This window comes from Lepisosteus oculatus, chromosome 8, assembly GCF_040954835.1.
Source record: "Lepisosteus oculatus isolate fLepOcu1 chromosome 8, fLepOcu1.hap2, whole genome shotgun sequence".
Lineage (NCBI taxonomy): Eukaryota > Metazoa > Chordata > Actinopteri > Semionotiformes > Lepisosteidae > Lepisosteus > Lepisosteus oculatus.
Genome location: NC_090703.1, coordinates 41,657,227 through 41,672,485, shown reverse-complemented (window position 1 = coordinate 41,672,485; position 15,259 = coordinate 41,657,227). Strand labels below are relative to the sequence as shown.

At 35.8% G+C, this 15,259-nt stretch overlaps 1 protein-coding gene across 2 annotated transcripts in view; it reads left to right on the top strand.

Annotated features, from left to right (window-relative positions):
* thoc2 (THO complex 2) overlaps positions 1–15,259 on the top strand; it is a 67,013-nt gene that overhangs the window by 24,325 nt on the left and 27,429 nt on the right. For both annotated transcript variants that reach the window (XM_006632750.3, XM_015351363.2), the window contains exons 16-26: positions 2,485–2,569; positions 5,061–5,154; positions 5,758–5,838; positions 6,240–6,336; positions 7,164–7,281; positions 8,546–8,725; positions 11,626–11,790; positions 12,236–12,511; positions 12,864–13,005; positions 13,713–13,870; positions 14,478–14,606. In XM_006632750.3, coding sequence (XP_006632813.1) covers positions 2,485–2,569; positions 5,061–5,154; positions 5,758–5,838; positions 6,240–6,336; positions 7,164–7,281; positions 8,546–8,725; positions 11,626–11,790; positions 12,236–12,511; positions 12,864–13,005; positions 13,713–13,870; positions 14,478–14,606 — 1,525 coding nt within the window. The remainder of the gene's footprint in view (positions 1–2,484; positions 2,570–5,060; positions 5,155–5,757; positions 5,839–6,239; positions 6,337–7,163; positions 7,282–8,545; positions 8,726–11,625; positions 11,791–12,235; positions 12,512–12,863; positions 13,006–13,712; positions 13,871–14,477; positions 14,607–15,259) is intronic.

Here is a 15,259-nt window from a genome sequence, read left to right as displayed (position 1 = left end):
TTTATGTATACACAATAAATTATGTGACCTACTAAATATATTGTAATTTAATTCAAATTTAAATATACAGTTGTGTAGAGATAACATATACATACATTCTGATAAAATATATTCACAGCATCTTTAATTTGCCATTATTTTGTCATCCTACATACACCTTAAGAGTAAAAAAAAATCCCCCAATGAGATTTCCCATTAGGGTTCAATCCCTGTTGAAAACCCCTGCTGTAAGTCACACTGTACTTTACATTTTGTGTTTTCCTGCTATTAGCACCTTAGCGACGTATCTCAGGCTTCTGTGATCCTTTATGTTCTTTGCGCTGTTGTAAAGTGGCAAGAGTTTTTTGGAGTGGACTTGTCAGGTGTAGCTGCTCGCGATGGTAATATCTTCCACGCTGATAGGAAAAGAAACTTGCTTTGCTTGTAGTGTTTTTTATTTTGTTGTTTATTTTCCTGAGCCTGGCCATTTAAATCTGAATTGTCAAAAGCAATGGAAGTGAACCTTTTTCTTGAGCCTTTTGTGTCCTTAAAATATATAGTTATGCAATAATACACAAATGCTTCTTTATGTTTGAATAAAAATGTGCATTTGTTGTCAATGCTAACAGTGATAAAAGTCACAAAATCTCGCATTTGTCTAATGAAACAAATTGGCTTTTAAGGAGCACTGCCTACCTTTGTGTTAGAGGGAGGTGCTGGTGCAGAAGGATCACGTGCAGTGAAATCCTTTTGTGGGCAGAGTAAGGACTTGATGAATTGCTTGGGACTGCAGTGCTGCAGTAGTGTAATGCTGGGATCGGTGGAGCGGAAATGATGCCACATGCATTTGCGGGGATTATAGATTGGAAAGCTAAAATAGCTGAAGTGCTGAACAGAAAATTGAAGTGCCTGCTACATCCCAGACCGATCAGATTTATCTGAACAAATTGTTGTGTTTATTCACTATGAGTTTCTGGCTCCAGCATTAGAATGCTACTTCATTATTGAAGTTAGCAATGAATTGAGGAAGTGCATTTGTCATACCTGGGCTTGCCTTTGTCTTGCTTCTACCAAGTGAGAGGGCAGCAGGGTTTTGGCTTCTGCACTGGAAACATTTTAATTACCAGGCGTTCTACTGAATGAAGCTTAAAGATTTTCTCAGAAAACCTTTGACCTATTTTTTTTTTTGCTTTCTTCTCTCTTTTAATATATTCTTTCTAATCCCAGAGCACAGAACTGGCTTTGTCATGTTAAGCCTCAATTGATGTCCTTTTCCCACTTTCTAAGGACTTTGAGACGTGGAGTTCAACTTCCTTAAGATGAAAGGATGGGAGAATTATCTTTCTTTATTCACTCATCTTACTGCTCATAGCTCATTTTTGGCATTAGTAAAGCAGTTAGCCTTGGACCTTGTATCTGAAAAACAATGTGCAATGTTCTCAAAAGAATCAAAATGGTTAAATACTTCTTGATTTAAAAAGTGTTTTTGTTTAATCAAACAGCTGCTATTCCTAACTAAAAATCCATGCCTTGTGTTTAATGCTACCTTGAAGGTCTGGGGGGGGGGGGGGGGGCTATTTTGTCTCATACTGATGATTCATGATTTTTCATAACATGCAGTTCATTGTGCTATGAAGGTTAAGAAAACAATGCATCCTGTAGTCACACATAGCTACTTATACTTGGTTGTGCGGCTCAGAAATACAGTGACAATTTCAGTGTTTTCATGCTGCGTTTTAAACAGTACAGAGCTTTGCTTTATTTCAAAAGATGACACCGTCATGGATGATCACTTTTATACAGTTAGAATATAAGCTCTCCAACTAGGACACATAAAATGTTAGTACAATATTTCTTGACTTCCCTAGGTAGCACAGGCATTCACTGTTTTATGAAAACATTTATAGGGATGCAGATAACAGTTTTTATTACCAGTTTAGCTGTCTTTTTATCTTGTGTAAAAAAACTGGGGTTTTGATAGTTAAAGTAATCTTCTTCTGTGAAATTCTTTCCCATGACCACCAATTCTGTCTACACTTGTCTGTTGTAACAGACTTCCAAAATGGAAAGGATTTATTTAAGACAACGGTATTTCACTATGTCAGGTGTGATATGTAGGTATGGTGTTAAAAGTATAACTAATACACCATTAAAAAATTAATGCAAAATCAAAGCCAATCCAAAAATGGTAAAATGGATACTGTGCTGTTTCAAATAAAAGAAGGAAATGTAAAAGCTTTCCTTACTCCAGCAGAAATGCAAGAAAAAAATCTCCTTGCTGATGCGTTAGTCTCTAAATTATATCCCAGAGTGATCCCCTTTAATTTGGCCTTTCTTTAGCTCTTTATTTAAATTTCTGTGAGGTTTGCGGCACACTGGGTTTTATTGAAGTGTCAGAATCCTGTAGGTGACAAAAAGTAATTTGTGAAAACCTGCCCCTGCACTCCTTCATAGTGGAAGCATAATTAAGATACCTACATCTGTCTCTTTGCACTGTTTTTCTAGGCGACTGACCAAGGAAAATGTGAAACCTTCTGGAAGACAGATTGGAAAGCTGAGCCATAGCAACCCAACCATCCTCTTTGATTATGTATGTATTTTATTGCGTTTGGCAGATATAATTGAGCAATGGAAGATGAATGAGTGAGTTTCATGTAGGCCTTTTATTGCTGCTGTTGTAACATAAATTTTCATTTTTCCCCAGATTAGGAAGTTGGTTTCTATTTGATAATATTGACCCAAGCACAGATTTCTTTTGTCGGAGTTAGAAATATGTGGCTAACATTAAGGTTGGAGTCAAACACAGAACAAATGGGGGCATTACTTATGTTTTATTACTAATATTTAATATATTCATTTTAAAACATGATATAGCAAATTTGTTATGGATATCTTGTCCATAGTGTTTTAATAATGCCATCTTTTAGGTTTCACCTAAACACATGTAGATGTTTAATATGTAACCCCTTATCAGGTAGATCATACTGAAACCTATTATATATAAAGGCTTGTGATTAGCAATGAAGAATGAAAGAAAAAATAGAATTCAGCAACTTTGAATGCATCTGCTGTCTTTTAGCTATTTGCTGTTTGTATCTATTTTCAATTTTTCATTTTTATATTTTAATATTTTTTGTATATTTCTATTTTTTTTTTGTTAGTAATGGCCATATTGATTCTAGTGAATTAATTCACTAGAATATCATGGCTTCCACATATTGGATGAATTAATTTTCCATTTAACGTGTAGTTCAACTGCAGTTTGTAACCTCATAGGTTAACTTTGTTTTGTTTACTTTGGTGTTAATATAGTTAAACTAGTTTCTTCTCAAATATTGGCTGAATGTTCTAATCTGTTGGTGCTGGATAATGCAGCAGCTACATCTGTGAGTTATTTGAACCAGTGTTAAATGCAGACAATGGTACAGAAGCATCAAAATGTCACACTTTATAATTTAAACTTAATTGAAATTTGGCTTCCCTTTTAATGAAAAAAAAAACATGACTACACCCAGTACAGATGTTTTCATTTTTCTTTTGGTTCTTAGAAAAAGTCCTGAAAATTGCACAAGCGCTGTTGTCTATGTCTTCCTTATAGCTTTTAGGTCAGCGTTTAGTTCAGTTCTTTCAGGTTGGCCGGCAATCACCAGATGTCTTTCATCTTCAGTTTCAGAGCTTGAACTCTTGTGTAATTTCTTATATTTCCAAATAGTAAATTACTAATATTAAGATATATTTCTTAATAGCTATTAATAGGAATTACTTGGACCAGTATTTTTCAGGCTTTCTTTGATATTGCCTGCAAATTACTGGAGTTTAATTTACTGCCTTGTCAGTGGTGAAGGTGAGGCAGTCATCCTTTTTATTATAGGTTTATTGGTTTGTCATGGAAATTTGAAGCTTTGTTTGAAAACTGTATTCAAGTCAAGTGTTCCAGGTTTTGTTGGGCAACTTAAAACAAATTGATTTACTTTGAGGTAAAACTACCTGGGATATTATAAGCACACCTTTTATACAGTTTAAAAGGGGATATCTTTGAATTGCTATTTATTGGTCTTGATAGAAAATAACTTAAAACAAACTAAGAAAAATTGTATTAAGCACAGCCCTAGCTGAAATGCAAGAACTGAAAACAAAAATAAACATAATATATATATATAATCAATTAAAGTACTAGTTCTGCATAAGGCTTGAGTAATAACAATCTGAATTTTATGCAAAATTGCACAGATGCTGGAGTCAACCAGGACTAGGAATAGGCAGCCTTTCTATCATTATAAAGTAAAGGTGAAATCCTGCTTGGATTCCTAACTTTGAAGAAAAGTCGTGGGCTTCCTACATGGAGATCTCAGAATTCATTTTTAAAATTGTACTCTTGGGGACCTTTCACATAAAACATGCTGGGACAGATTGTGTCTTTTACTTGACAAAAGCTGACAGTTCTTCAGAAAGAACTTTCAAAGAGTTGCGGTCAGACAAAATGAAGAATACCTTTGGTATTGTGTACAAAGCATCAATAAAATATTAAACCAGAAGTTTTGCCTTTGTTCTACTTTTGACACCTGTTTTTCAGCCTAGGCCATATTAGCCTGATTATTTTATCCCATCACTTGAAATCGCTCCCTATAACCTGTAAAGAAATCTGAAGTAAATTTCTGCTAATAATACCTAATATGCTCAGCAAAAGACAGGGTATTTAATGTCATTTATGCGTGTAAAAAGTGAGGGTTTATGGATAGATACCCATTGTTTTCCTTGAATTTTCACCTTAAATTTAGAACAGATTTAACTCTGACGTATTTCTTTGTAGAGAGTTAAAATAATCACTGAAAAACATGGAGCAATTACTCTAAATTGGCATGTGACAAGACACTTCCATTGGTATAAAGAGCTTCAGCTGACCTGTATTCTCTTTATAATCAATTAAAAAAATGCTGCAGCATTTATTTATTCCTTTATAAAGTATTTGTGCACTGAGAATTTTTTAAGGCCATATTGAAAAGTCTGTTATGTTTTAGACTAGTTTGATGGTGCTTTTCTTTATTGGGGTGTAATTTTGGGCTGCTTGTTTTGTATTTCAGATTTTGTCTCAGATCCAGTGGTATGACAACCTCATCACACCTGTTGTAGATTCCCTGAAATACCTCACTTCGCTGAATTATGATGTCCTGGCATGTATCCTTTTGTGGGAATTTTTTAATTTTGTGTAGTTTATTTTATCATGCATAGCACTGTTCATTCATGACCACGGCCTCACATAATGAGTGACTTGGAGCCTGGAACATCATACTAAAGTCATCATACATAATTCCATATACATGCTGAAAAGTGATAAGGAAAGTGTAGGAGTAAACGAAGGCTATTAAATGCATGAAATACATCCTGCTTTTTGCAGTACTGCTTTTCACATAGTTGAAACTGCATTTCTTACATTCATGTATACTTTAATGTAGACATTTTTCTCTCAGTAACTTTCTTTATAATCTGTATTGTTAATCATCCATCTGTATTGCATATCAAAATTTTCTGTCACATCCATATTCTCAAATTATGATAGAAATACCGTTTTGTAACCTACTCTTGACATCTTTTTAGGGCTTAAATTCTCACTTGTCATCCTGTTCGCTTAATGGTCTGGTATTAGACAACTGTCTGACTGTTCAGAGTCTGCAGACTGGAAGGCAATAGCTAATGTCAGCCATAGGTGAGGGGCTTTTAAATTCATCTGGTGGTGTTAACATAGCGGAAAGGTTTTTCTCCTTTACTCTGAGCTCTCAGATTGTATTATCGAAGCACTGGCAAATCCTGAGAAAGAGAGAATGAAGCATGATGACACCACTATTTCTGCTTGGTTACAGAGTAAGTGGCTTTGTGATATTTTCAAGTGATTTGAGTAAGACACCTATTCAAGTCAAAAATGTGATGCATCCTTCAGTTGCAAATTACAAATCCAGTGCTCGTTGTCAGCTTTTTGTTTGGCAGATGCTTCTTCCTCCTTCCATGTGAAAATACCATTTAAATTACTGATCTTGTAATTTGCAAATGGGCCTGTGTTTGATCGTCAAGTTGATCGTTTATGTAGGAGTAATATCTTGATTGTTTAGCCTGAGTTAGATGATTTACTAAGTACAGGTATTTATGTTCATTGCCCTTTTTAGCATTTTCTGCTAATGTTGAAAAATAACCATTGTTTAATGTTTCTGGTTTTATTGGCATATGCATCTGTCTCAAGCAAATGCTTTGTGTTTGTGTTTTCGTAGGTCTTGCAAGTCTCTGTGGTGCTGTTTTCAGGAAGTATCCCATTGAGCTTGCAGGTCTTCTGCAGTATGTTACAAATCAGCTGAAGGCTGGGAAGAGGTATCCTGTTGAGACTGTCGTATCATTTGTGCTTCTTCACTGCTTAGCTGTCTAGTGCAACGAGCGCATGAGAGTTGTTTCAGTGAGGCAATACAATTAAGGTGTCAAAATGATAGTAAGCGAAAGATCTCCGATTTCGAAACTGCGTCTTCCAGTGCATGGTTCAGAGGAAATGCTGTTCTATACATTTCCTCCCTTATCAGCAGCAGAGCTCCCCCTCCCCACACACACACACCACAGGAAATGTACTTCTTCTTAGTATCAGTAGTTTTCATGCAATAATGAGGATGTGACTGATAATGGGATGCCAGGTTCCAATTATTTACTTGTAGCACAAGTTAATTAGCTTTTAGCTTTATCTTTGACGCTGTTTACTCTTCACAGTCTAACTCTTTTGCTTCAAGTTATCTTCCTTGGGACTCTTCACAGTTAACCTCCTGGTGATTGGGGCTCATTCTTCTTAAAGAAGCACTTTGTTTCCAACATTAGGGTCAGGACTGCTGATGGAGTTGTCTGTGAGGAGTAAACACACAAGACCCAGATAAAGAGGGCAATTCAGTCCCTGCATTTTATAATACAGATTGCATCCACTGGAGTCTGTGTGAAGCAAATTGTTTTCTTCTGTTTGTAAAAGAAATATTTTAAGACTTTGTTAGGGGGTGGTTGCAATAAATGTGAATAATTGAGACTGTTAAAAAAATGGTGTTGTATGCTCAAACTGTACAGATACGAATAATTCATCCAAATAGAGTAAAAGCTTTTATTTTGTTCCATTTGTTTTACTCTGCTTGCCATAATGAATTAACTTCTGTGTATATTTATTTTAGTTTTGATCTGCTGATTCTCAAAGAAGTAGTGCAGAAAATGGCAGGAATCGAGATTACAGATGAGATGACAATGGAGCAGCTCGAAGCCATGACTGGAGGGGAGCAATTAAAGGCTGAGGTAAATAATAAATAGCATTTTGATTTATATTGTTCTTTATTTACATTGGACATTTCGCAGTTAGTCTCCTCATTGCTTTTTCTCAAAACTCTTCATTATATATTACTGCAATGGTGATAGATGTAAAAATGTTTGCTGCATTAGAATTGGACAAATTAAACAGTGTCTATTAATACCATATGCAAATAAGCAATGCTGTGTAGTCATGTACTTTACAGAAAATAAAATTACATTCTGTAATTTTCTTCTGAAGTTTCAGACACTTGCAGGCTCTGGAGTAGCTCGACCAGTAAGAAAATCAGAATGGTTACGAACAAGAGAAGGCCATTTAGCCCTCTAGCTCATTTGGTAATTAGTAGTTATGCAGCTGGTTCTTGAAGGGGGCCAGTGTATCTGCTTCAACAGTCTGGCTGTGGACTTGTTCCATATTCCCACAACCAAGCCTCCTGTTCTTAGTTTTAAATGCATTCCTATATACGTTTCACTTGTATTCCCTGTTTTTGTTTCACTGTTGATTCTGAAGTGTTTACTTGGATATTTGGTTCATTCCTGCTGCCCAGATGTTGCTTGTTCAAGCCTGGCACATGTCTCTAGCTGACTGTGACTGGGATTTTTCAAGCAGCAGTGCACAATTGGCTGCTGGGCTAACGTGCGTGTTATTTAGACATTTCCAGACCACAACATGGTTGCTGTTACATTAGTGAGAGACACGAAGCTCCTTCAATTGGATTTAACTCTTCTGTAAGACAGCTGTAGTGTCCTGTGTCAAAAGATAAGGAGGAGCATTTATGCAGGGCCTCAGTTTTCTGCATAGTCACAAAATTAATTCATAGACGTGAAGCCTGTTTTTTTTTAAAGTAAATTGACAGTAAGAGATTCATCAAACTCTACAAAATAGTTTCCCTCCTGTTTCTGTACTGTACACGAATGACATATTGATGTGGAACATCTCTCTGGGTAGTGACCGATATGTTGAAAGGAGCAATGCTTTATGTTTCAATGCTGTCAGTTTGGAGTCTTTTAACTCCATTTCCTCCATTCATTTGGGGACCGTAACATTGCACAAGGAGACCTAATGTATAACGTTTTGACAGCCTCTTCAGAAAACTAGGCATTGAACCGTGAATCACAAAGTCATTCCCCTGTCATTTTGTCTTTATTAGTAATTGTTTTAAAACTTACTGTAGACGTGGTTTCAAGGAAGTGAGTTAACTTTTGTGGGTTCTGATGATACTGATTGCATTTGGTTTGTGCTTCGTATTAGGGTGGCTACTTTGGACAGATTCGGAACACAAAGAAGTCTTCCCAGAGGCTGAAGGACGCACTTCTGGACCATGAATTGGCTCTTCCTCTCTGTCTTCTCATGGCCCAACAGAGGAATGGAGTTGTCTTCTTAGAAGGTGGCGAGAAGCATTTGAAACTCGTAGGGAAGCTCTATGATCAGGTAAAGTGGGCGGGAAGTGAATTGTGCATTTTTAAGTTATTATTATGATGCTAATAATTATATAAAGTACTTTATGCGTTTTAGTGTTTGTGACTTTTCACATAACCTAGCTTAGATACAGCATTTATATTGTTGCTGGGCATGACATGCTGTTAAGAAAAGACCTTTTAAAAGTTGTTTAAAGAGGTTTGACAATTTAAAGTTAGAAATGTTGATTATATTAGCGGTTTGTGTGTGAGAATGTGAATTAAATGTCTGGTGTTTTATTACAGTATTTTGTGTTTTGCAGAAAGTAGATGTGAAATCGTAGTATGTCTGCATATAATAAGGAGAAAAATGTAGTTTTTTTATTGTTAAGTCCTTAGTTTGTACTGATGTTTTTTTTCTTGGACCTCTGGAGCAAGCCACGAAACATGGCATTAACATGGCCCTGGAAAAGATTTTAACGTTGACCTGATTTAATGTCATAATAGGAAGCAGTTTCCCTTTAGTTCTCCACATTGCTGTCTCGTGGTATGATTCTTGACTTTTATGAGTTCTAGGATGCGTGCTACCTCTTGGTCTGCTAACACCTGTAATCTATAGATTTAAGAATTCGTTGACATTTTTCACTTGTGGTATTAGCCTTGTGCATCCATTTTGAGTTGTATGGCTTCAGGCTTCTTGCTAATATGGCTTTAGGCCATAAAAACTTTTTTTGTGCGAGCTGTGTAGTAGTAGGCTTATAGCCAAAAGGCAGCTTTAAGCAGTCAAAGAACTGAAAATCAACACTGCTTGTGCATGTGTGTAAAGATTACCCCTTTACCTAATGAAAAGATCCCAGGTGTGATGTTTGATGGCACCAGAAGGCAATTCTAATGGTTTATTGTTTGAAAAACCTTTCATATTCAAATTACATGCATTTTAACTGCAGATGGGACTCAAGAACTAGCAATTAAAGATATTGCAGTGCATGGGAATGTAAAAAGACAGGATTTGAAGGCTGCAGCGATATTGGCATTTGTTGACATTTATCCATAAATGATTCAAATTGCAGCGTTTGGAATAATAGCCCTTTTTTTTACGAATTTTCAAAATGATTGCTCAAGCATTCCATTTAAGACACTTTAGTTCAATGAGAAGCAGTATTATTTGCATATTATTCCCAAACTGGATGGAGATTAAAGCAGTTTATCAAAAGCCACCCAAATGTCCAGATTCTTAAACAGTATTGTTTATCTTTGAATTTAAAATCAAAACTGAAATTAAGTTCAATGGCATAATGTCTGACTTATGTATAGGCCTAGTGTTGTGCTTTAAAACAAATCTCTTTCAGCTAACATCCACATAATTAGAAAACAGGATAATTCCTGTTCATCTAATTATTTTCCTACATATTTAAATTTTGAGTCTTTCTAGTTTGTATTTAATTCATTTAAATCATCACACTGGAGAAATCCATAACGCTCTTTAGAAAAAATATTTATTTATTTTTTTTAAATATTAAATGAGAATATTAAGTTTTAACAAAGAGGGGGTGTATCAATATTTTTTGTTTATAATGCATTTGTGTGTGTCTTGATTCGATTGAACTTTCTATTTGCAGTTTGGGAAAAACAGTTTATCCTTCTTCCTCATATGTTAATTTATTACCAGTTTAACAACAATGTAAATATAATCTAGGGTAGTTAACTTCTAGTAACAAATTTCTCATTGCTGTAAGATCATACAAATTTGGAAAAATCTTCATTTTACTTTGTATTCAAGTTGAATAATGGTTTATTAATCAGTTATGATTTCATTAAAAGAGTGATAGGCAACTTTTCCTGTGTCATCTCGGTAACATTTTAAAACTCCTTTTAAGACTTAAGAGTTATTGTCTTGCTTTTCATGTTGGCTGCTGGTAAAGAGGCCTTTTTGGTGGGAATGAAGGCATATAATTAGATTCAACACAGGGGTGAAGTCAGTCCAGACCTTTCCAGGATTTACTTAGGCTCTAATGGATTGTAAATATGTACAAGAAAATAAGTTGTTTTTTTCTCTTCTTTTGTAAATAGAGGCTAGAATAGCACCATTATAAGACTGGGTAAGATCTAATAATTAGGGTCAAACTATAATAGTGCAGTACTCCAGGATAACCTTATTTTCATGGGAAATGTGACATATGGCCCAATTACAGGAACAAATTGTTTTTTTACCCATCAATGTACATTTTCTTTAATTTGACATATTTACATCCCATTTTTAACTGTTTAACTGGGCTGTGATATTCACATTCATTACCATACCCAGTTAATAATTGACAGGCATCTGAAAGGTTTGAGTTACCAGCTGTTACAGTATAAAGTTGCTGTCTTTTTACTTAAACAAATCTAACATGAAAATGGCTTGAAGTGAAAGGAGGCCTTTAGGCCCTTCTGGCCTGTTTGCTATTAAGTAATTGTATGTAGGGAGTCAGTGGCTGGATATCTTGTTCCATACTCTCACAACTGTTTGGGTAAAGTAGTGCGTCAAGTGCTCACCCAGAGTTTCCACTCATTCACTGCTTATTCTGAAGATGCAATACCATTGTAAGCTTCCTCACATGCACATGCATGTTCCCTGTGTGTAAAATGGAAAGGAATTAAGTTTACTGATTCTTAAGAATTAAAGCTACTGCACTCCCCATCAGTTTTTTTGAAAATGTTTTTGTCATCTTTATTTTTTTTATTTTATCCCCCTATTACAGTGCAGTGTGGCAGCTTGAAATGTTTTAAAAATAAAATGTTTCGATTTTATTAATTTAAGAGAATTACATGAAATCCAAGAATGACTTGCAGCTGTGCAAATAATTTTTTTTTTGCATCTAAGCATAATATTCTAAATGATACATGAAAGGTTGTCGAAATGGTTAACTAATTGATTTTCCTTTTCTCATTTAGTGCCATGATACACTTGTACAGTTTGGTGGATTTTTAGCCTCTAATCTCAGCACCGAAGATTACATTAAACGAGTGCCGTCAGTTGACGTGCTGTGTAACCAATTCCACACTCCCCATGATGCAGCATTTTTCTTGTCAAGACCTATGTATGCACACCAAATTTTGGTAAGTAAAACTGATGTCTTGTTTGCCTGCCAGATATCATAAAAGTTATTGCTTGACTGCTGGTTTTGGTTTCTTTAGGCCTGAGGGTTTAAAAAAAGGATTTTCCTTCTATCTGGAAAGAACTGCCTTTTCATTTTTCAGATGTTCTGTGCATGCACTTCACTTTGCAGACTGTTGTCAAAGTATATCTTGTGATCACACCTGACACTCTTCATAAAACATTTTATTTTCTCTGAAGTGTATTTCTTCTTATCTGTAAAGACATCAGAAAAGCCTGGCAAAATATTTCCAGTTTCTTGACCAGCCTGCAAAGTACCATGCATTTTATTCATAGATGTACTGAAATCCAGAAGATTAGCAGCTTTAGCTTTATTTGAAATGCATGAAACTAGACAGTTTGCTGTGACTGGTGATGTTCACTTATAATACATGTTACCACTTACAGTCCAAGTATGATGAGCTGAAAAAGGCTGAAAAGGGAAACCGGCAGCAGCAGAAAGTTCACAAGTACATCACGGCTTGTGACTTGGTGATGGCGCCTGTCCACGAGGCTGTGGTCTCCCTGCACCCACCAAAGGTCTGGGATGACATCAGGCCACAGTTTTATGCCACCTTCTGGTCACTCACCATGTATGACCTCGCTGTGCCTCACAATGCCTATGATAGAGAAGTCAACAAGCTTAAGGTTCAGATGAAAGCCATCGATGAAAACCCAGAAATGGTATGTTCTCCTAATGTTCCCATGTCCTTTAAGGTTCCCATTTTCATCACCACTGGGTGATGACAACTTTCATTATGTTGCATTAACACTCTATGATGACTACAAAAGCATGCATTTTTTCTTATTTAAATCAGGCACAATAACATACTTGTGATTTATTGCAGATTTAATATTTTCTCTTTTTAGTATTTTATTTTTAACTAGTTTTCTCAGAAAGAATAAATAATGCTGAAAGGCCAGGACATGTAGCTGTGTGTCAGCAGCTATGGAAAGAACGTTATTGGCTTTTGATATTTGAATCTTTTCTCACTTTCATATATGGTGTTATATTTCTTTTCTGTGAACCTTGCAGCCCCCAAACAAAAAGAAGAAAGAGAGGGAGCGATGTACTGCTCTTCAGGAAAAATTGCAAGAGGAGGAGAAAAAGCAGATGGAGCACGTTCAGAGAGTCCTGCAGAGGTTAAAGCTTGAAAAAGACAACTGGCTTTTAGCAAGTAAGGGATGCATGTAGTTTCCTTGAAAGCACATCACATAAATAAGAAGAGAAAAGAGTTGTAAAATTAATGTGAAGAATAGATGCCAAATAGCAAAAAGTATATAGGTTAGCAATCTTGGTTCCCATACCAGCATGATTTCAAAATTTGTAAAAAAATAATAATTTTCACTGAATCTCCATCTTAAGAACTGTTTTCCAAATGTAGAGTTCCTCTGTGTTGAGTTTAAACCTTGATTTTGGCTCTATTGAATAAGGAAGTAACGATGATCATTTGAGGCTGTTTTCAACAGTATAGATGGTGAACGGTTATTGCAAGTGAAAGAGGGTTCACGTTATACTTGCAGGAAGTGACAACAGAAAAACTACACAGAATGATAGTTTTTAGGTTGGAACATTTTTTTTACAAGGTTTCAATTAGTGCTTTGGTACCGGCTTCATTGCTTCTTATGAAGCAAAACAAGAGTTCTTAATAGTTATTTGTTGAGAAAAGGGGTGTTAATGGAGAAACTGCTCAATTACAGTTCAAATTGTATTGTTTGTAAATAAATTAACCAGGTAGGACTTCACACTGGGTCTTTAGGCTTTGGGGGTAACTAAAGAAATGGCTTAAAAGGTAGATACAGAAGGCAGCAATATATAACACTGAAGATAAATGTCTTTGCCCCTGGTGTTCACAGTGTGTTCCTGTGATTTATCCTCCTGCAGAATCAACAAAGAATGAGACAATCACAAAATTTCTGCAGCTGTGTATATTTCCTCGCTGCATCTTCTCTGCCATTGACGCGGTGTATTGTGCTCGCTTTGTGGAGCTGGTTCACCAACAGAAGACCCCAAATTTCTGCACCCTCCTTTGCTATGACCGGGTAAGTGCTGCTCTGCAAGTAGTTTCCCCTTTGCATTTTAATCTTATTTATTAAGGTTTTCATAACTTTTAATGGGTCTCAGATATAGATGACCCATTTAGGAATTGTTGGAGTTCAAAAACATGACCATACCCTGTGAGTAATTAATAGTATTAATAGTTTAATGACTACTTGTGGAACTGAAATACAGTACATTCAGTTGGAAAGGAATAAGTAATAGGTTTATTCCATGCTGAAAAACAGAAGAAAGCCTTCTGAAGAAGGCTCCACGGCCGAAACGTTGTGTTTTCTTTCTTCTTTTTTTTCCAGCATGGAATAAACCTATTACTTGTTCCTTTGCAGCCTAGGCATGCTGACGCAGCTACCCACCTGAACTAATAAATTCAGTTGTTAGGATTACTATGTAATACATTGACACCCAAAAAAGGCTCCACAGCTGAAACGTTTCCTTTCTTCTCTTTTTAGCATGGAATAAACCTTTATGTGTTCCTCTGTAATACATCTCCATTTAAGCAGATTAAAGCAAATGTAATTTGTGTATTTATATTGTTCAATATCTAATTATAAACTGTTTGCAGTTGTTTTATAAAGACTGTTTGAATTTTAGGTTTTTTCAGACATTATTTACACTGTAGCCAGCTGTACAGAAAATGAAGCCAGACGCTATGGGCGGTTCCTCTGTTGCATGCTGGAGACTGTGACTAGGTGGCACAGTGACCGTGCCATTTACGAAAAGGTAAAATTGAAATCAGTTAGCCTTTTCTAAATACATTTGGACTCTCACTTTCCAGGATAAAGTCTCTGCTGACGGCAAATATAGTTTCATCTATATATGGGAATGTTAAATGTGTTTACTTGATCTCTTTGGAGTTTCAAAGAAATAATTGTTTTTAGTTTTATATCAGTTTACATACTAAACTAAATTGTCCATGGCTTTTTGACACATTTTAAGTGTGGTTCTCATGCAAAACTAAACATAAATACTTGTCCAATCCAAAGCTGGTCCAGTTTCATTTAGTGGAAAAATAAGTTTATTTTTCTCAGGTACCTGATTTATACTGACGTGTTGTATTAAGTATTGTTTAGTTTATCACAGTGGAGCTAGTGTGCAGAACACTTGTATGAGCAACACATATGTAAATGGAAGTGCAGCCTGAGTTAAGTTTTTGAGCTTTTTTTAATCGTTGTGCTCTTTTATACAATATAGAGTGTTGGTCTTAGCCATTCTTGTGAACGTTGGGCTTGTAGGTAGTCCTCTGGGCAGCTTTCACTAAAACATTATTAAAAGCCATGAAATCTGAAGAGTTTTCTGCTGATGGGCTTGGCAGGCGGCCCATTGCATGTCCTAGCACTTCAAAAGCAGATCTGTACAGATTGTTCTTTACAGTG